The 21,923-nt window shown below is 44.0% G+C and overlaps 1 protein-coding gene across 4 annotated transcripts in view; it reads left to right on the top strand.

Annotated features, from left to right (window-relative positions):
* LOC108941564 (zinc finger protein 385C-like) overlaps positions 1–21,923 on the top strand; it is a 103,660-nt gene that overhangs the window by 66,607 nt on the left and 15,130 nt on the right. For 2 of the 4 annotated variants that reach the window (XM_018764322.2, XM_018764324.2), the window contains 2 exons: positions 8,204–8,320; positions 19,080–19,222. In XM_018764322.2, the coding sequence (XP_018619838.2) occupies positions 8,204–8,320; positions 19,080–19,222 (260 nt within the window). The remainder of the gene's footprint in view (positions 1–8,203; positions 8,321–19,079; positions 19,223–21,923) is intronic. The other 2 variants (XM_018764323.2, XM_018764325.2) reach the window with 1 other exon arrangement.

The following is a 21,923-nucleotide window of genomic DNA, read 5'->3' on the forward strand; positions in this document are numbered from 1 at the left end:
GCAGGAATCGCAGCACCCCTCCGCACTCCAGCGGACAGGCTGGGAGCTGTTTATCCATCTGTTTGTGCATGAAACCTAATTCCTGAAAACTGTGGCAGCAGACTGTTGGCTTAGTTTCCTTGTCTGTTTTTGTTGCTTGTCTTTGTGATGTCTTTTTACTGTAGATGCTCTCTCTATTGCTCTTGCGTGTTCCTGAGCGTCAGGATCTCTGCACTTCTGCACTTCGGCACCTTGCTGGCCTTTCTGGCATCTGTGCTGAAGCAGATCGCTCAAACGTACGAGGATCGGAAAGTGCTTCTGGGAGGTGTGCTGTCAGCAGACATTGGGAGGGCCGCCAGTGCCCTGTGAGCTCATTGGCTGCACGCTTGGCGGCCATCCGCCACCAGTTTTATCGACGGCCTTGTTTTAATTACAGTTTAATGAATCGACTACCCCCTGCAGTCTCGCCTGAGTCTCAGTAAGTCATTCCCGTGAAGAACACCAGAAACGGCCCAAGTTCATTTGCCAACGATTCCTCCGTCTCTCTGCTGACACGAGCAAAAGTGTAACGCTTCGTAACAGAAAATCATATTTCATGGGCTTAACAGTCCTTTGTCTGGCTGCCAAGGAACTTAAGCCACATCCATGCGTTACAGAGGAATCATACATACTTCTGCCCAAAAAGAAAATTAGAGTTTGAATTCTCTGAAATTCATTGAAGGTCTCTGGAAGCATGTTATTTCCAAGGCGCTCATTCTTGTGTAATTTCTGTTCTGGACAAAAGTGACGAAGGTGGCCTAAAAATGTCTGCTTTTTTGTTTATCAGGAGCCACGAGCAACAGGAGATGCAGTAGAGATAGATCTGTCCAGCCCAATCAGTGGTGCAGAAAAATGAAATTGCTACACGAAATCCAAACAGATTATACTCTTTTATGTGTCTATAAAAGACTCTTCATGAAAAAGTAAAGAACAAAAAAGTGCAGGCAAGTGAGAGTTTAAATTTTACTCGGACATAAAAATGTCTGTTATCTACCAAAGCCTGACAGTCTTGTACCCAACCTTATTGATATTTAAAAAAAATAAATAAAATGAAATAAACTGACAGCTGTAAGCAATAATGTTCAGGCTATGCACTTTTGTTTCTTAATGCATATCTTTTTAGCCTTGCATTCTTGAGTTACAGTCCCAGTACTTATTTATTAGCTGACAAAAATGTGCATTATATGTAATTTTCAAGCATAAACATATATTTCTATGCATGTTCAATTCAAAACAGAGCTATAAAAAAATACATTCTCAATAATTAGTCTGAACCAAACGTGTCATTGCCTCCTTTTTATATCATTAGCTCTTACCACCTCTCTCCACGTATTTTAGTTTTATTATTGTCTGATCATTGATTGCCTTTGTTTTCTTTAGTACTTCAGTTGTGCTTTTATTTATCTTCCCTTCCAGTGCTGTGGAGGGCTTAATCATATTCTTCCAACATGTGCAGGACGCAAGGTTCTGCGGGTGGAGTGGGGTGAGCTAAGTGAAAATGGGGGTCGGTGTACAGTAAACTGACTGAAGCAGCAGTCTTTGAGGTAAGAAATATTAGGAATAAGGGGGTGTTTCTGGTGACATCTGTTATGGATGGAGTCTGGCTTTCGCCACTGTCAACGATAATAGCTCCCTTAGCTAGAGATCAGCCTGGGACCAGGGCATGGTGGGAGCTGTGTATATGTAGGACCCAGTCACTCCTGTTTGTGAAGGTGCGAGAATGCAGAATGCTCAGTATGTGGTCCCCCTTGCCTTAGATATATAATTTGTGGGCATCTGTGTGCTTAGCTTGTTAACGGCATTGCAGATATCTTATTTATGTTAATAACATATGACAAGTGACAGACCATATTGGAAGGATTATACACTTTGTCATTTGTGTTTTTATATGATAATGATGTCGCTTGCTTTCGTTATTTCTCATCTCATTAGTGTTGAACAGCTACGTTATTGGCAGCTCAGAAGCTGATTCATAGATCCTGACTTTGGGTAAAAATATATGAATTGAAATACATTAAGGAAGTGTGTTTTTTTTTTTTTTTTTTAGAGTCTGTTTTTAAATCAGTTTTGTAAGATTTATAAAGCATGCATGATATTTTTGCATACAATAAGGCTGGGTACAGCAGTCTGTTATGAAGAGCTCTGTGGCGTGGTGTGCTGTCAGAACATTAATAGCACTGCACCTAACTAATGACTGGTTCTTCTCAGTTCTAAATGCACCCTAATTCTGAAAAGAAACCAGTAGTACAGAGCACTTCATCCTGGCACCGAAATTAGAATATGAATGCAGTCAATGATACACAGAACGCGTGGGATGTCGGGAATGCTTAACAGAACGATCTGAACAGAAATCAGTTTGCCAGCAGCAGTACTGTGTTCATGGCACACTAGCTTTGCGCACTTACTGAGATTCAGAGGAATGGTTGGGGCCAGCTTGCTTCACACCTGGGACAAGTTTATGTGAAATCATACGTTTGTTGTTGTGATCATTGATCAGCATTAGGAGGGATGTGGAAGTCAGCTGGTAACGAAATCCACTGCTAACCAATGAAATTAATCCCAAAATAATCCTGAGAACTGCTCTGCTAAAACTGAGTTAATTCTTTTATTCATTTGTATCTGCAGTCAGTCACTAAATTGCATTAATCTTTGTTTCAAGGAACCATTATGTATTTATGCGTGTGTATGTGAGTGTAATGAAACATATGTTTTGAATGCCACAATTATTTTTTTTTTCTTCTTCCGTTCTCATTTTCACGTAGTACAGTTTTTTTCAGTTCTGGATTTGACTCCTTGTCTGCCACTAAGCTGATGGTTATGTGCTTCTCCAATTCCCACGCCTGTCTGTCTTCTCCCTTATGTGTTTTTTCAGACAAGTGCTACATATACCATATTATTCACAACAACACATCTTGCCTGGGTCTTCATGTCACTATTTTTCTTCAGCAATTCAGCTCTAAACCCGCTGCAGCGGCTGTACAGATAGGAACTCAAGGGGTGAAATGCTTCGAAACCCCAGGTCTTGGTGTGTTGTGTTGTGACACTGCAGCGGGTGTGTAGCTACGAGAAGCTTGACAGCTGCTCTCTGCTCTCTTCGGTCTCTGGGGATGTGGGCCTGGACGAGGTTTCTCTAGGTTAAACGAAGATTACATGCAAACTTAACCTGCTGTCCAAGCGACCTCCAGCTCATTTTCCCTATTCCCGTTGTCAGCCTCATGAGCGCATCAACTTAAGTGCTGCGCTTCCACGGCCGAGGGCACTTCACTGAACTTCAATCAGGGAGTGATCTCACTTTCTGAAACCTTCCTTTGTCCTCCGTTGGAAAGAGCATTCATTTTTTCAGGGAAGTGCCCCTTCACTTCTTTGTCGCACAAACATCACGGCATCTGGCTATTTTCTCTATCTCCAGGACTTGTTGGCACCTGTCCCGACTGTTTGACAGCGTAAGCATTCTGCAGTTCTACAAGATGAGGGAGTAAGACATGAAAGTCGATTTCTGAACGGTTGAGTTTTATAAAGGCAAGGTCGAAGGAGATGGAAGTGTGCTCATCTCCTTGACATTGCCCTTGGCAATAATTGTCGCAGCAAACGCACCCTCGTGTCTTTGCTTGTTTGGAGGGAGTTTCAAATAATGTCGCCGTATTTTAAGAGCTCATCTGAAAGCAGCAGACTGACTTGAACGAATAGAGGAACCCTCCAGTCATTTAAATTACAGTGAGATAATTGTTTAGCATCCATCACCGGCAGCTGCTGCGCATTTCATATTCCTCGGTCTCCACCTCCAGATTTACGTACCCATATTTCTGCTCTTTCTGAGCCAGATAAGAAAGGTCACGGAAAGGTTGCTGTAAATGCCACTCGGTTTCTGTCTGAGTTATGGCCCAGCCCACCCCCTTCCTCTTCTTCCTCTTCCTTCGATGTGCTGCGGTGTGTAGCACCACAGACTGCCCACCAGATGGTTGTCTCCTACCCGCTGGGGTTCTTCTCTCAGTGCCTCCACCGCTGACCAGTTGGGCTGAGATCACGCAACCGCTTTGCCCCCTGCACAGCGTATGAATAGTGATGGACCACGTATTGTGATAGTCTCGGCGTAGAACGGTGTTGAACCGGCAGGCTTCTATCTGAACTGCACGCCTCATTTGATACCAGAATGTTTATTTAAAACAGAATGTAATCAAATGATTTGCTGGTAATTAAAAGGAAGCGGGAACCCTTTGTGCACTTCTTGCATTGCTTTGTCAGTTTTTTTGGTGGAACAGGAGGTACACTCTTTGTAGAAAAGTGCACAGAAGTGTGTGCTAAACCAAGCTGGATTTGTTGTCATGACAACCAGGTTGGATTTTTTGGGACCCAGCTGGAATGTGAAGGGTTTAATTACACGCCACTCAAGAAGGGCTTCTTGTCACGTTCCCCAATAATTAGAACAGATTCAGGGGCCTCCACTTGTCAGGGTGGGAAAGCTGCTGGGGCGTCACTAAACCGACAGCCTACCTGCACAACGTGGCTTTAGGAAATGCAAGGTTCCACCTGCAGCGTGGTTTCAGAAGTATTGTTTACTGCCCGTGTTCTGGGACCTTGAAGCTCAGTTGGAACGGCCAGAGGACATGTGAATGACACTCTTTAGAGAGATTGGATGCCTCTTATCATGCCACGTGCACGTGGTGGGGGTTTTCAGCAAAAGAGATATTGCAGAGACCTCCGAGTCCATGTCGCAAAGCACCTGAAGGGTGACTGGTAAGAAGGTCTAGCGCTCTTACCGTTCAACCCCCTGTCAAACCCTCAGATTGCAGACACTTACAAGAATGTCTTTAGCATTTGTATTTGGGTCGTTTCACTCTGTCGGCTCTGTGAAGAACATACAGGCTGGTCAGCTCCAGCACAGCATGGACAAACACATATTGTTACACACAGCCAACCAAGTGACGGTCAAGGCTGGAAAGCAGTGGCAGGTGGAGGCAACAGCTGTAAAGAAGGAAGAAAGAAAATGTGATGATTTCTAGATTTCTCTCCCTCAATTCCTTGAACTGCCAGCACCATTCTTCAGAGATGGGTCAAAACTGGCCAGGGACCAGCTCAGAATCATCCCCCTCCTCCGCTGTTGCCACGTCATGCTGTTACCAGTGCAGATGCTGTGCCATGCAGCACTGTTTTGTATGGCGGTCGCTTTACAGCGAAGTTGGCATCGAGAAGCTACACAAGGCCTTCGCTATGTCCTCAGCATGAAGCTGTCATTTCTAGGTCATGCGATGCCAAGACCAAAGCAAACCACAGCTTGTGTGTGCGCGCGATGTCGCGATGTGTCTACGTGCTCCTACGAGTGTGTGTTCCCGTGGGGATTCATAATACGGGTTTTGTTTGTCGGCTTTTATAGGAGTTAATTCTGTTTGTCTCCCTGGTCCCACACTTAGGATAAACAGGCTTACCTTTGTTTAGCTGTATGTGGTGTGGAGGTCAATAAATGAGTCTAATAAATGTGCTGGTCGTAATGGATTTCAGTAAAAGCTCCGAATTAGGTCGCTCGGATGTGCTTCTGCGGATTAATTTTGTTGATCATGAGCAATTACTGTGGCGTACTGCAGTGCGCTTCCCTGGAACAGCCGTGACCCAGGACGGTGTACACTACCCCCAATCCCCACCCCGTTCATCGTTCGGTTGAACTGTGTTCAGAAAGGGGTGTCGCTTCCCTGGGAGACAGAAAACTGTGGGAGCTTTCAGTGCCACTGATCATATTATATTAACGCTTAGTGCAATGATAAGGGCTCATTTAGTGAAATTGCATTGATTGAGTTTGTTGTCCGTTCTTGGATGTTTCTCATAATGCTGAAGGGGGTGAATAGATTGCTTGTGTTGTTTCATCTCTGCCCCTGTTTCTGTCTTGTTTAATCCTCATGTTTAAACACATCTTTCCCTTCAGGTTCCAGTAAATACTGTAACACTTTACTCTGTATTGGAACATCATTTTGAAATTGTGCTTTAAACAGGCCCCAGCAATAAGCCTGCAGTCCAGCTCCTTTAGCACCTGCTGTGGACTGAACCGTAAATAATTCAGGGCAGGAGGCCTCAAAATGCCAATTTAGAACCTGTTTTTTTTTCTTTTTTTTTTTCAAAAAAAAAAAAAAAAAAAAAAACCTGAGGAGACCATGAAAGACGCCTAGAGGACATGTATCCCACAGTGCACTGCCCCTGTCTTGAGAGGGATTGGGACGAAGATGACAGTGGCTTTCTTCCCAAAATCATTTCAATAAGACCTGTGCACTGACCTGTAAAAACAATTTATTTTGAGCATTGTAAATGTAACGCTTTTCTTTTTGTGGGGAAATCGGTACAAGTTGAAATTGTAGGCCAAAGACGATGGCTGGTTAAGTCACAGTCTCCTTCCATCGCTGGACCAAGTGGAGGCCATCCGCCCTTTTGGTCCTACAGTTACAGCTGACCAATATTATGACAATGTTGTGTTATCGTAAAGCTTATAAATGATATATCGTCTTCAGTTTATTTCTGACCATCCACAGATACTGCAGTAGATGAAATTAAACCAGAACCCAGTGATATAGAGCAAGCTTTTCAAAGCAAATCATCTACCTCTCTGTTTAGCATCATAACAGCGTGAGCTACTAGGATGACGTGATTGTCCGATTAGTGTGGCTTCGTTTAAATCCTCCATTTGAAGTTGAGAATCTTTTGTCTCGTTCTTCTCACAATTAATTTCATTTCACCATTGTTTCGACAGACAGCGAAATGAGCCCTGTGGACAAGGCAGCCAATGATTATCCTGATTACTGCTGGCAATTATTCACCGTTCACCGCCGTTTTATTTGCGGTGCAAATCCTTTCTGTTGTGCCGTGAGTGCTCGGCTTGATGAAAAAAAGGCAACCCTTCTGCCTGTGTCCCTTTTCACACTTAATCATTTATTTGCCACATATTTTTATTATACACTTCCTCTGTCATTATTTTGACAGTTTTGCTGTTTTTGTATTGTGTGTTATTTATTTCAAGAGGTGTGGTTTTACAGAGCTGTATTTTTTGTAATTCCTGAAAGATGCAGGGACTAAAGTATCTTTGTCTTCTTTGACCCTCGTGGTGAGTATTACTTTGATGTACATATATATGAATTTGCACACCCCCAAAAAAAAGGGAATACTGGGTCATGAATGCTACATGCTAGGTATGGAAAATAATTCTCCTCAAGCTTTGCGATCCTCTTCCCATGATGGTTCCAGCAAACTGCATTACAGTGTGTTTCTCTATGAACGTGCTTTTTGCGTTGAATCTGGGTTCTTTTTGTTTTCCTTCACAAAGAGCCGAATTGCAGCAGGGGTGCAAAGCAGTTGTGGACTGAAGACGGAAGTCGGACAAGGCTGTGAAAAACATTCTGTCCTTTAGTGAGAAATGCAGCACTGACCCTTGTCAGTTTGCGGTGTTTCTAGAACTGCCTCATTCTCATCGTGTTCTTGTTTCATTTGCTCCACTAGTTTCCGGGATCCTCTTAGTCTCTCAGTTCAGGCGCTCGGGCTTTGCTAATCAATCCCTAATGAGATTTTACACTTCTGCGAGGTGGTGACTTACCGTAAATGCCAATATTTAATCATCCGAAAAAGTAATGTAGCTCTTAATGTCAAATTACTCGACTTGGCAAGGAACTTTGTCTGCGTTCGCCTGAGCACTCCTGAGGGTGACATCATCCAGAAGTACTTGGAGAAGATGTGCAACGTGGTAAATTTACCACATCTTCCATCCATAAAGCCAATCTGTCATAGGTCTAGGCGTATGTAATTGGGTGCTGTTATTTTTGATTGAGGCATTATCAGGAGAGAATCACTTGCTTTGCATAATAGTTTTTCAAGTTGGTTGTAAATCACTGACACCCCCTTGCAAATGTTGTTATTGAAAGAAAGTTTTGTGAAAGCAGGGCAAAGTTATTTGATTATTATTTTATTCTGCACCTGCGTAAAGTCAGAAAAGGTTTGCTAATTATTCTTAAAAGTTCTGCAGTTAGTGCATAATTCTCTGAAGCCACCTGTGTTGAAAATCGTTTCTCCAGGAATCAGAAATCAACCAAAATGCTGTGCTCTTAGCAAACCAAGGTCACATTACTGAGAAAGACAACAACCACGAAGAAGCTCTTGCCAGCCCGGAGAGGGACTTGTGCTGGAACATACTTGACTTCTGTCTGTTTTTCTACAGGGCTGCCGAGCATACAGGTGCATTGTGCAAAACGCTACCGGCCCTCGGCATACCCTCCATCGATGAACCGTGTTAAAGATCTCCACGTGACGTCCGCTCGGGGGCGCCATCTCCTTGGTGAGCCCCTCGGGGCGTAGGGCGATGTGTATCAGTGTGGCTCTGAGCTCCACATGTCTCTTCCACAGATGGGCTACAGTCTTCCTGCCTAACAGCACTCATTAAAGATTCCTCCAGCGTTGAGCACGTCTCCGTGAGTGTCTGCTCCTTTGCAAAGAGTTTTTTTGCACTGAGAAGAAGTGGTAAACAATCAGAAGTCTCAGTCAATTTTTATATTTTCATTATATTATTAATAATTCATCATTTAAATTTTTTTTTCATTCACCAAAGAAAACCTTAGCACAGTACTTTTTCATATACGTTTTTTGGCATTGTATTCATAGTATGTGTATTCACACTTGGCACGTGTCATACATTTTCATGTTTGTTTACCATGCTCACATGATGTGAATGAGCTTGCATCATAGTCTGGGGAGCTGTCAAGCCGTCCAAAGACATAGCTGCAGCAGCTTCAGTGAACTGATCTGCCTTATTCCAGAACCCATCTTCGTGACAGAAATGTCGTCGTTGCTCTGTGAAGGAGTTGTGACGTGTTTCCCGAGAAGACTTTCACCTCGTTTCGAATTACCACTTAGGAAGTTATCTTTGTGGTGGGTGGATTCCTCACATTTCAAGCCGTTCTATTTAGAAACCTTTCAAAAGTGTGTTTCCCAGCAGAATAATGACTCAGTATGCCTCTATATATAATGCAGCAAAGTGTAAACAATCGTTGTAAATATAAATAAGGCACAGAAGTTGAGGGCAGTGAAATGCAGGTGACAGCCTACGTGGACCTAATAAATGGCCAAAGTCAGCTATTTCTGTGTTTTCAAAGGCAGTGCAAGATCACTGGTCTGAGGGAAGTTTTATTTGCTTGATTGAGTTCAGCATTTTTTGCTGAGACAAATAATTTTCACTGTGACCCACAGGGTTTCAGAGCTTCAAAAAATATTACCCGCAATGGAGCGCCACTGCCTGCTGACTTCTGATTGTTCCTATTCTCCTGATTGCTAGGTCTTTCTAGTTTCATATTTATGGTTTTATGAATGCTATGTTTACATTCTTATGAAAACATTTCCCTAAACGAATGCATTACAGAATAATTTTTGCGCTATTGCAGTTGGCTTGACTTTTTATATAAATGAACCAAAATGAAATATATTTGTCAAAAATAGTACCTTCTGGGTATTTTACAATATAGTGAATAAATATGGTTTATTTTCTCACCTTTTCAAGAAACACTGCTAATATTAAACTCAAGTACAAAGCATTTTTTCCACACAAGTAATAAATAAATATTTGTTCCAGTGGAAAATCAGGTACAAATTTTAACACACAGTTTTGTATTTTCCACATGACAAATAACGCAGCAGTTTTTTTTTTTTGGCTCCACAATGACTGATCATATTCACTTCATCTTTACATCTTTATTATTCATGAGTGATGCTTGAAATCAGTGTCCTGGAACTGCATTTGCCAAGTAAATCTCATCAGGTGCGTGACCTTGAAGCGTGTCAAGGAGTGTGGCATATGGATGCTGTCATCTTTGCTTTTGCTATGATCAATGTATGCATGCCAGTGGCAATATATTGATCCCTCTTAAACTGCTCTCTTTGTTCATTTTTTAGTTTATTGACAAACTCTGCACTGATGCACACATTCTGAGCCCTAGAGCAAAGTTGTGCTGTCCTGTGAAACGTAGGCATTCACTGTTGTCAATGGGAGTCTTCGGTGAGTTTGTAATCATTTATTCCTGTTTGGAGGCGAAAGTATTGATCTGCCTTGGATCTACACTGTTGATCAACATGGAATGAATGCTTTTTGCTTCTTGGCATGTCACTAAGAGGTCAGAGATTATAGTTCTGCATGATCAATATAAAGAATGGGGATAATCATGACTTGTATTTGGGGTTTGGATCTGTTGTTTAACAAAGCAGTTAAGGTATTTATCTGGAACAGCTTCAGTAATAGCCAGTCTTTCTGAATCTGAAAATGGTGAACTATAGAAAAAATTAAGGAACAATTTCTTCCATAATTCAGCCAATGGGGTTTGTGCATATTAATGTAATTGGATATCTAATGGCAATATAAAAGAGTAATAATGGTGTCTGGCTCTTAACTGGTTTTGGTGCAGGTCTTCATCCTGCAGTCTCCTCGCAGAAATAGTGATTGCACAATTCCCCATTTGGTCCCTATTTGACTTCATTGTACTTTGTATTATAAACTTAGCTAAGGGGAGCCTTTCTGTATGTTGACTTTTTAATTGACTCTGGGAACATTTGTGAAACAGCAGCGGACCTGTGCTCTTGTGGGAATCAGACTTGAACGGTTCATGTCCAAGGTCAATTCAGGGTGCTCTCTTCATTTAATTCCAGTTCAAGCATTGTTGCAAAACAAACAAAAGGCTGGTAGAATGAGATCTTTGGTTTAAAGAAAAAAAAAACAGGACTCACGGGTCCTTCAAACACCAGGAAGATTAATTCAGTCCATTTCAGATTGCTGGGAGAGAGAGCCTGGCCTCGCTGATAGTGGCTTCCACCAACAAGGAGATTATAGTCTCTCCAACACCCAGGCTGCTTCCTGCTGACAGACCAGCCATTTCTACCCCTGCTGCCAGCCCCCCGAACACTAACCCGTCCAAAAGTGCGCCGGCTGCAGAAGCAGAATCTCACGGTGACGTCTTGGTGATCTAATGGGCCGTTGTGCTGTTTTTCTGTAGCGAGCACGAATCCTAACGTGACACTCGACATTACCTCTAGGATTGTACTGACTGCTTACGGGTGATGTTCATGTTGCTTTCCAGTAACTTGATTACAGTAAGCACTTCTTATCCTCTGCAGATGAATTTCACATGAAACAAACTATTTTACACCAGGACTGCCATCATTTACACAAAGCCAGTCGGGGGAGAGACCAGCAGATGCCCGTCTCTGTTGAGACACCATCCCATGCAGTGATTCACTTCCTCCCATTAGTATTTCATAACATGGAAAATTTCACCTGAATTATTAATCCTCCCCATTGCTCCTTTTAAACCAATGTTTTCTTTTTGTTAAGCACGGAGAATGTGTAGGAGGAGTTCCCGGGGGCCTTGTTATTTTGGGGCCTGGAGACGGATGGCTTTGTGATGCGTCGCCTTGGCTCCCTGCCAGGACTCCGACATCACTTCCTGTCTGCCGTGTTCTTTTTTACTCTCCACACAGCATCTCTTCACTTTAGCTCCCTTCTGTGAGATGGATTCTGTTTTATTGTTACAGTTTTCCCCAAAAGTTCAAGGAGGAAGCCTTTAGGCAATACTTACACTACTGAACAAACCTAAGCAAACCAGGTTTTATCTCTGTTATTTAGTTTCTTAGCCTGCGACTTCATCTCGGCTTCCTGGACACTTACAGTTTCAACCTTCTGTGCAGCTGAATATTTTACTTGCAGCCGAAGAGGTTAAGCATAAAAACTGGGTATTGCAGCATTGCTTCTTCTGTGATTTGAACCAACAGCCTTCTGGATGCAATAACATGCAGTCTTGGTTTTATTCTGAAAGCATTAATAGCCCACAAACTTTTTTTATGGTCTTGCCTCAGCTGTTCATCCCAGCTCAACCCCATCTCCATCAGAGCTCCAGTAATTATAAAGCCATTATAATATGCAGTCAGTCAAGTGTAACTGGAAAGTAGACACAGTATACAGGTAGATGTAGTTCAGGATGTGATTCGGGGGGCAAGAAAGCACCGAGCTGGAAGGAAAGGATGGACACACGGATGGCTGTGTTTTGAACGTTGTTTATTGGTGGTCCAGGCCATAGTGAGGCGCACTGCGTGAAGAGATGCACACCCGTTTATGGGGAGCGTTGATTTTCGCAGTCAGTCAAACCGCTCAAATGAAAGGGAGATCACAACCACGTGGACAAGCGTGGCAGTAAAGACTCTCCATTGAGAAGTCTCTCAGATGTTCATTAGAGGGTTTGTTTCAGTGCTCCGTATTTCCTCACTGAACACTACTAGGCTGCACTGGCCTTGCTCATAATCGGCTTTTAAAGCTCTTGTCAGAAACCAATCTGGCCAGTCGGGGATTTGTGAGCAATCTCTGCATGCGGGTGAATGGTTCAGCACACCTCTTCCTGGAAAATTTGTCCAAAGAACAGAAAGTTGAATAAAATGGCACATTAGAAAGGAAAAATGGGGAATTACTTTAGGTTAACCACTGAGCTTTTAACTGTGGTGTGCAAATGAGGACTGTACTTAATGCCTGAGTAATGGAATTAGAGCGACGCCCCTGCTGTGTGGTGGTGCTTCTGAGAGAAGTAAAAGCAGTCGTAGTGACTGCAGAATTGTAGCTTGTGGTAAAATTAAGCAAACCAATAAATCAGCACAGACTGTTCCACTCTTCAGTGCCTTCAGATAAAATATCAGAGATATTTACTAAGATTATGAGCCATAGTGTCAGTAGTGGCTGTTTTTTTAAACTGGTAATTGAAAAAAATAAGAAGTCTTGTAAGAGTACCGTAGCGATAAAGGGGCATGAATGCAGGAAGTAATGTGCCAGCGAACACCATAGTTTATAATTAAATCAGTTCAGTAACTGATTGAATGCTGTAAATGTGTCTGATGGGGTATCTAGTTTTGCCCAGTCGTGTTGTGAAACGTAAACAATAACCTTTGCAAGTGAAACAAAATGAAATGTTTTTGCTCGTCAGGGGAATTGCTTGTACCTGTGTGGCTGTGACATCGCCACATTCATCACTTTGCAATCTTGTTATGTGTGGACCCCAAGAAGCTGTAATTCTCAGAAGTAGCCATGGTTCATTCGGAAGAATAATCCAAAATATCGTGCTCGTCGTGCTCGGTGAGTATTTAAAAGAAAGGTTCCACACATGGCCCTCTAAAGACTGTTTGAGTCCTCGCTTTAAACTTTTCCTCTTCATTTTGTACGGACTGCCATGATTATGGATGTTCACCTTTCACGTGATGTGGTTGACAGGTGTTCACCTGGATGGCTCAGAGTCGCAATTTTCCTCAAATTGCACTCGCAATTATGCCAGTGTTTTGTTTTTTTTTTTTTTTTTAACTAAATAATTGACATGATGCTCTCTCTACAAGCAAAAGATCAAGCTGACAGCCTTCTGAACATTCTGGTTCCTTTGTGACGTGATTGATCACAGTAACATTCAAGGCCATTTAAATGTGGATCTCTTAAAGAGTGTCAGTCGCTCAGGCATCTCTCTTTGATATTATTTTCCATGCATCGTTAAGTGGGATCATCAAGAGTCACGTTATCTTCTGTAATTCCTTTTATAAATCATTCGCTGCTGCCTGTTGTTGTGGCGGAACGAAGTGCACTCCTTAATTGCGCCTGTTTGCTGTGGGTCGGTCCTTACCTGCCACGCGTCAGGGAGGACTTTAATGGCCTCCTTAACGCCTCTCTCTCCTGCCTCCTACTTCTCCAAGAAGTCAGATGGATGCTTGACAGCTGCTGATGTCCTAGCTCTCCAGATGGAGGTCTTGAAAGAGCCTTTCTGAGAAGGTTGCTTAAAAGTCTCTTTATGGCCCCACTCTGGTCAGTTGGAGATGTGTGGGCCCAACAGGGAAGACCCAGTCAACACTCTTACACATCATATTAAGATCTTTGTGGGTGTTTTTCTTTTTTATACACTCCCGTGTTATATGTACAATGACAATCGCATGGTATTGTGTTGTGAGGTACTAAAGCGACTCTGACAGAATTGGTGTTATGAACTCTGTGGTAATTTAAACAGCGGTATAGTGCATTTTGCACACTGAGTAGCTGCTCCACCATTCACCCCTCTTATTTCCTCCACCTCCACAGCGAGCCCTTGCATGAGGCAGAGTGCTTTTGACAAGCCAGTGGGCACCTGTCAAATCGCCACGTCTTTTTGTACCGCATTGTAAATACAGAGCCGAGGGCATTATTTTTAGCACATTTGGATTATGCTGCAACACTCTGGGATGATGGTGGACTAGGAACGGAATGGAATATTCTCGTAGCATCAGCCCGTGTATTTTAGCGTTGTTTCTGTGACGCTGGGAATATGGCCCCCGGAAAGCACGTAGACCTCCTCTTCGTTGGATTTCTGAATCCTCCCCCGAGGTTTTCTGCATCTGCAGGCTGCCGGCCCGGTCAGTAGGCAGTTCCCTGAGCTCGGTCCGCGGCTGGATGGTCTGCGCAACGTCGCCGAGCGCAGAAAGGCGACAGGAATGCCAATCGAACGTCTGCTCGTGCTAATCACCATCTGAAGACTGTAATTCACTTCTGCTCTGTTCATCATGGAAGCATTGTTCGCATTGTGCTCTTTTCCAAGTCCCAGATTGATGTGGAGCAAAGACTATCTATTAGGCACCTGGAGGCCCGTTGCTGTTAATATGGGAGTAATAAGGTGTCAGGGTTCGGGGGGAATTTCCCTGAAAGGGCTAATTTTCAGTCCCTGAGCAGGCGGGAGTTTGCAGATTAAAACTGCTATTCGTGTCCAAGAGCACAAGTACATGAGATGATGAAGCCCATTAAAAACCTCCGTCCCGTTTTACTTCATATTTTATCCCGGAGGAATTTGGTCGGCATCGTCGCCATGATAATACTGTGCGCACAACAGGGTTGTGCAAAAAAAACCGGAGCAGAAAATGCCCTTTTGATACAGAAGAAGAAAATGCATGTTTTTTGTTGTCGTCGATGTTCCGAGAATTCAGCGCACCTCTTTTTGAGTGACTCTGCAGCTCTGCACTTGATATGCAAGATGTTTGATTAGTGGCTGGGCAGCTGTGGGTGAAAATGACTGTACTGAGTTGATCGCCCCCGTCAAAAAGCGGTTTTAGCAGGCACGAGGCGGAGCGTTCTGGTTTATATATAGCCACATTAAGGACGCGCACGACTCGCATCGCTCAGCTTCTGCCGGAGCAAATGGGAAAAGAGCCTCATGGAGCTCAGGTGGAGGTGTCTCAGGCCGTTCTTCCAGACATTTTTGTGCTTTTAGCCAGTTTTGTCAAAGTGGATGTGACAAGGGAGCTCTGGAGCTGTTAGTCAGTAAGAGCAATGTTCTGTGTCAAGGTTAGACAAATCTGGTTGAGTCACTGTACCTTTTCTGTACATGGACACACACACACACACACACACTCACGCATGCATATAAATATAATAGAAATCTAAGAATGTGATACAACAGATGGTATTCTACACAACAAATAATACAGCCAAAGAAGTGCAGTAGTTTATGTTTTCTGCATTTCCATCCATTAAATGTCCGCTGTTTTGGACATCGTCGTGCCCGCATTTGCACTTGTGTAATTTGCCTTGTTTTCTGTGTACTAGCCGAAAAATAGGGAGCGTGTGGGTCTTTGTGAATCAACTGCATGCTATTACATGGTCATTGGGGCGTAACTCTAAGACAAAATCCTATTACAAGGGATATTACTGCTGCTTGAAAAAACCAGGACTCTGTTATGACTTGCAGCACCGTGTCTTCTTGGATGGGATATCTGATGCATTATAAAAGACACAGTCCTTTCCTCTGGTTCTTTTCTCTTCGCCTTTATTTGGTCGGGAGCAATAGCTTATGCTGTGCACCCTGAAAACCAAAAAAGAAAAACAGTTTAAATTCATTTCCATCATTTTCTTTTCCCTTCAGGCTGTACTTTGCTCCGCCACCTGCCGGGCAGCCGTGGGAAAGGCACACACCAGTGACAGCTGCAGCTTGGTGCTGCTCCTCATGGTATCCCACAGATACGAGGGGAAAAAAAAAAAAAACTTGACAAAACCCCCTTTATCTCTCCGGGTGTGTTTTTTTTTTTTTAAATAGTTGTTCTTGTCGACATTTCACGTCAACTAGTTCCAGCCGCATATGGTTTTAGGCAGGTTCAAGAGACTTCTTGCAGAGCTAAAGTAATTTAAGAAATGACAGTATTTTGTCGGGTTTTTTTGAAGGTATGATTGAAGTCAGTAAATTACAAGCAACATCATTTTAAAAAAGCTAACATGGAAGATATTTTTAATGGAAAACGTTAACAAGTATGAGGAATGCTTAGGGTTAGAAGGTAGAATGATGACAACAATAGTAATTACAAAAACAGTATTTACAACAACCAAAACAATGATTGTAATAACAAAGGTAGTAAAAATAACAACAGCAACAGTGTTAATAAAAAATAGTAATAATAATGTGAGAAGTGAGTGAAAGCGTGCCAAATTGTTGGCGCACCTGTTGAGGCCGGCCCTCACAGTACCTCCCAAAGCATTTGACTCGCAAATAAAACAGATGCGGACAGCATGATACTGCCAGCGAATGGGAGACCCATCTCTGGCTCTGCCCCAGATATTCTCCTTCACAATAAAATGACCATTTTATGACTAATGGCAAATGAATCATTTGCACAAAAAATGGAACACCACAAACAATAAGCAGGTTTTTTCTTGAATCGAAGCTATGGATACTGTGAGTAGCAGGCTGCCTGTTGGATTGTGCCCTGTGGGGGATTGTATTAACACTTGAAATCATTGGAATTTGCTTGTATGAGAGTCTGATGAAGAGGTCTCTCTCTTTCTTTCTATCGCTTTCTCTCTCTGTCGCTGTCACCATAGGTTCTGTGTTTCACTTTTGGTCTTGTACCTCCGGGGGGGTTTCTTTAGCCTGAGTTTGGAACAAGAAAGAGTGTCATTCGAGCATCTGTGATCTGAAATCCGCAAAGTAGGAACAAAATATATCGAAGGTACTGAGATAGACGGTTGTCTTAGCGACTTTGGCACTTGCAGTGCAACTGAAGCATTCTTATCAAAACACACAAGTGGAACAAAGCCTAGTAAGAGCGACACTGGAGTCCGTGTGTCGTCCGATGACAGCCTCCGCTGTGCGTATGTCCAGCCCAAACTTGATCGTAGCAGTCCAACCTCAAGGTCATTTATAAACTCCGGGAAAAAAAAACGCACAAACATCCATTGAGCATCTGCATGGCGTCTGTGCCAGAGACACAAGAGCAGCCAGTAAGAGACAGCAGACACATTGTTTACAATACCAGCTGCTGGAGTGTGTGTCCAGCGACTGCACGCCCCTGCCATTGTTTTTATGTGCCAGCTCACTCTGTCAGGGCCAAGAGCAGAAAGATATATCCTTTTTTGGGACCCCCGTCACGCTGTCAGATAAGTGGCCCGCCCATGGGTGACGAATGTCTACAACCCGCTTATTGTATTCTCTCATGAAAGTCAGTTAGCTGGCCCTCCCTCCAGAGGACAGCGCCTGCACACACTTGTTATCGCACAGCCTACAGCGAAGAGAAGATGTTTGAGGGTACAGTGTGATCAGAACTACTTTGCATTACACCCAGAGTTGCCCAAAAAGATTACCTGACATGTCTGTCCAAAGCGACTTAATTTCACCCATTACTGCAGGGGCATGTTTTATTGTTCGGGTTCCATGCTCACGGGAGTTGAACCAGAAAGGTTCAGGCAATAAGCGTGTGTCCTTCACCACTTGTATTTATTTGTACTTGCCTTTTTGTTCTTGTTATTGGTACTGCCTTACTTATTATCAGCATGTCCTTGTCTAAATACATGTTTATTCAGATATGTGTTTGTTCATATCTGTTCACGTCTAACACGAGCCTCGTCACAAGCATTTCAGTGCCCAGTGTCCCCAGCGTAGGTGTGCAAATAACAAATAAATGACTCTGACTTGTGCAATGAGAAAGCCAAATGAAGAATGGATGTGCACCCCAGTGTGCGAAAAGCTAACCTCCGCATCACTGCAGCAGTAAAGCTCCGCACACCAATTGGCTACTACATTGCAACAGCGTGTTCTAGATGGTTGTGTGACCCACAGACGGCATCAATGATTGATCCTGCACTTGCGCACACGGGCACACCGGTGGTTAAACTCAGCCATGTGGAAAATTAGAAATCTCTTTGTACCCAATCCATTTAAACGTCGCAACTCCCCCTCCCCCATCCCACAAACTCTCTCCCCCCATGTTCCCATTTGGCAATAAATCAGTAATTAAATGATCTGTGTGTCTATACATTAGCGCAAAGAGCTCGTCCTTGAAAAATTAGCTGAAGGAATAACATGGTAAGGGTGGTGAAGCGTGGACCCTGAGCATACGGAGAGAATAGATATCCTCCCCATTGGATTCGGAGCTCATTGCTGATTTACAGATAATAAATGCAGGCTAACTTGGCCATTTTGAAATGGGGTGAAGCTTATGGGCTCAGAAACTTTGACTCCACATCATGACTTAAGCAATGTAAGCAGCTGGCACCACAGTCGTGTGTGTGTGGAGGGGGGATAACAGCATGTAGTGCTGCCATCTCATAGCACTTGGGTGGTGCGAGAGGATATGGGTTCGATCCCCACTCAGTCTGTGTGGAGTTTGCATGTTCTCCCCATGTCTGTGTGGGTTTCCTCCAGGTGCTCTGGTTTCCTTCCACAGGCCACAGACATGCTGTTCAGGTTCACCCGTAGTGTGTGAGTGACGGAGAGAGTGTGTTCCACTGATGCATGGATGAGTGACCCATTGTAAACAGTGTATCCAGCAGTGTAAGTCACCACGGTGAATAAGGTGTGTGCGCTGGTGACACTACATAGAGTTCATTGGGAGTTGCTTTAGAGAAAAGCATCTGCTAAATAAATAAATGTAATGTAAATGTGTGCATGTTGCCTATAAGGCTCATTGTGTAGTGTAGAAGGAAGGTTGATGTCTTTATGAGGATCCTCAGGTGCAGTGATGGTTAAATATGCAAAGGCACTTGCCAGTATTTATGATGACTGTCCCCCCAATATCATCCCCAGGCTCTCCCTCCCAGAGCAGCTCCCTGCTGGCCGCCCTGCCTGTCTCTGGACGACCCGTGCAGCCTCAGCTGGACCTCAAGCACCTTCTGCCTTTCCAGCTCAATGGCTCCTCCCCCCTCAGCCTCTTCCCCAACTTCAACGCGGTGAGTTGAAGCTCCTCTTAATTCGGCGCCAAGTTCTGGACCTCGACTGAGTCATAACAAACACTCTTTCCGCCATCTCCCACAATGCACTCGTTTATTAAGGCCCTGATCCCACAAGACCTTTGCAGCAAACCTTGTTTCATAGATTCTTGTTGGTTCAATATCAGTTGTTACAGGCAGAAATCTCTAATGCTTTCTTCTGAACTTGGCAGAAACTTAGCTCAAGTATACAACTCGCACACCTCTAATTGTTTCCAGAGTAGGAAAATAAATGCTGCTTTTGCTGAATCTTTTATTTCTGTTGTTCCATTCCTTTGACTAGTCTCACAAAAGTTGTCAGAATGAATCTTCTCAGATTCTGCTGATGCAAATTGCTTTTACTTGGTTCAAACAGAAATTTAACCTTCAGTCTCTGTTTCACCACTTTGTTCATCTTCCAGAATGTGTGAGGGAAAAGGAGGGAAAACAAGGTCACAGATCTATATTTTGGGTCGATACCATTAACTGGACCGTTTAGGGGAAGTTTTCAGAGGCATGCTGAGAGAAGGAACTTGCTAAAACCAGGCCTGGTATTTGTGGTGGAAAAAACTCCTGTCAGAAGACGGAAGACGCTCTGAGACGGAAGACGACCACGGCCAGGGGAGCATCCACAGGGAAACCCTTGGCTTCCTTGACCCTCTCCAACGGCCGAGTCATCGACGACACCTCACCCCCTCATACGCGATGCGTCCCAGAGTCCGAGGAGCTGCTTCTGGGTGTTCTCCTTCACAACCTCATCCCCCAGATCTGCTCCAAGTGTGCCCCCTCCCCCTACAACCTCCTCAGTCTTCCAAAAGGCACTGTGCTCATCTGCCGGCAGCCACCAGACTCCGTCTGCAGTACCCCGCTGCACTTCCTAAATGAAGATTTGTGAGAGTCTGATTGGGGGGCTAATTAATCTGTCTCAGCATGCTGTGCCTGGGAGAAGGAAATGTCTGGGGGCCCTCACACATGCATGCATCTCTGTGTGCGTGTGTGTGTGTGCGCGCGCACACGATGCCTAAGATTGATATTCAGTTTGTTTTTTTTAACACCAAATGTCAGAAGCAGACTTTACCCGAACTCCTTTGAGGTTTGGCAGCTGAGAAGCATGCGAGTCCTACCCTACCCTCCTCACCGAAGGGAAATTCAGTCCAGTTACCACAGGCTCTGCCACGCAGGGAAGTGGGAAGGACGGGGCTCGTGTCCCTCTTGATTAACACTGGTGCCTCCAGGGTGCGGCCAGTGGCTTCGCTTCCTGCCGTCTTCATATTCCTCTAGCTGTCTTCGTACCTCGGCAGGCTCAATCTCGAGGGCATTACCATCCCAATCCTCCTCCTTTCCTTAGGCTCATGTTTCAGGCCTTTTGAAATGAATGCTCCTGTCTTTGTAACTTCCAGTGCCCATGGATCCCTCCCCACCTTTTCCGCATCACCCACTGAAACTCCATCGTTATCTCGCTGGCCAGGTGAATCTCACCGGCGAGAAACTCAAGGACAGTACGTAGATACTCGAGGTAGAGACAAACATCAGTGTGATGGACTCTTCCACTTTCACTCAGGAGTCATGACTGGTTTTGCTGTGGTGAAGACTGGCTTTACGGGGAGAGGTTGATTCCCTCTCACACCCTCCCATCTTCCTGGGTTCCCCAGCCTACCTTTGTTGAGAAGCCAAAGCAGTCCATGCTGAGAACATCAGAGGCAGCAACTTGGAACAGCAATGGAGAATAAGTAGTAGAATAAGATGAAAGTGTAATATGTGTCAACACTTGTTCCTTTGTCCTGGGTCTTCTTGGAAAGTGATGAAAACAATCTGGAATCTGAGGCCAAAACACCAATCCAAGAGTTGACTTCTTTTGCTGTGTTCCATCCCGGGAAACCAGACGGGTGTAGAGGAAGGAACATGAGAAAAGAGGGCAAGAAGCACCGAGGGTACCAGTCAAATACCCCTGTCCACACACACGCATCTGTGAGCAGTCGACTTCCCCAGAGGTGCTGTTGCAGAGAGAGATGTGAGAACAGTCCAGCCTCCTGTCCGTCAAGTGGTCCAAGCATGACGACGAACAACTGGCAGCGTGTCAGTGTGGAAAGCAACCAAGCCCCTCTGGATTATTTTATATTTCCCCGATAATAATATTTAACGATTCTGATTGTCAGCAGACAGTTATCAAACTGTGATACAGTAAAAAGTTGCCCCATTATTCTTCTATTATATTGCCTATGTATAACTGAGATGACAGGAAAATGAAATTTGATTAAATTATTATAATTTGAACATTTTTTTGTCTGTTCTGATGCAGCATTCGATAGCAACAGCTGGTATTTTCTGTCTTGTCTAGCTCATTTACATGTGCGTGGGGGGGTACTTTCCAATATGTCTTTTGTTATGGTGAGCTGCTTTGAATGTGATTTGCTGCTATGATTTACCATCAAAAGTGTAGGCTGTGATTCAGAACCACCCAGCATGTGCCACAAAGAGCCCTCAGTACAGTCTCCCCCACATCTCTCCATCTGTTTACATGGGACCAGTGTGCTGTTGTCACAGAAACAGAGCATTGAGGGTGGTCAGTGGCATACCTTCCAGAGGGTTTCTTCACTTCCATCTGCCTCCTGACTCCAGTCAGTGGCCAAAGCCAAAGTAATTACCCACACCCCTCACAGCTTACCCCACAAAACTTTTTGCC

Source organism: Scleropages formosus, chromosome 8 (genome assembly GCF_900964775.1).
Source record: "Scleropages formosus chromosome 8, fSclFor1.1, whole genome shotgun sequence".
In the NCBI taxonomy this organism is placed as follows: Eukaryota; Metazoa; Chordata; class Actinopteri; order Osteoglossiformes; family Osteoglossidae; genus Scleropages; species Scleropages formosus.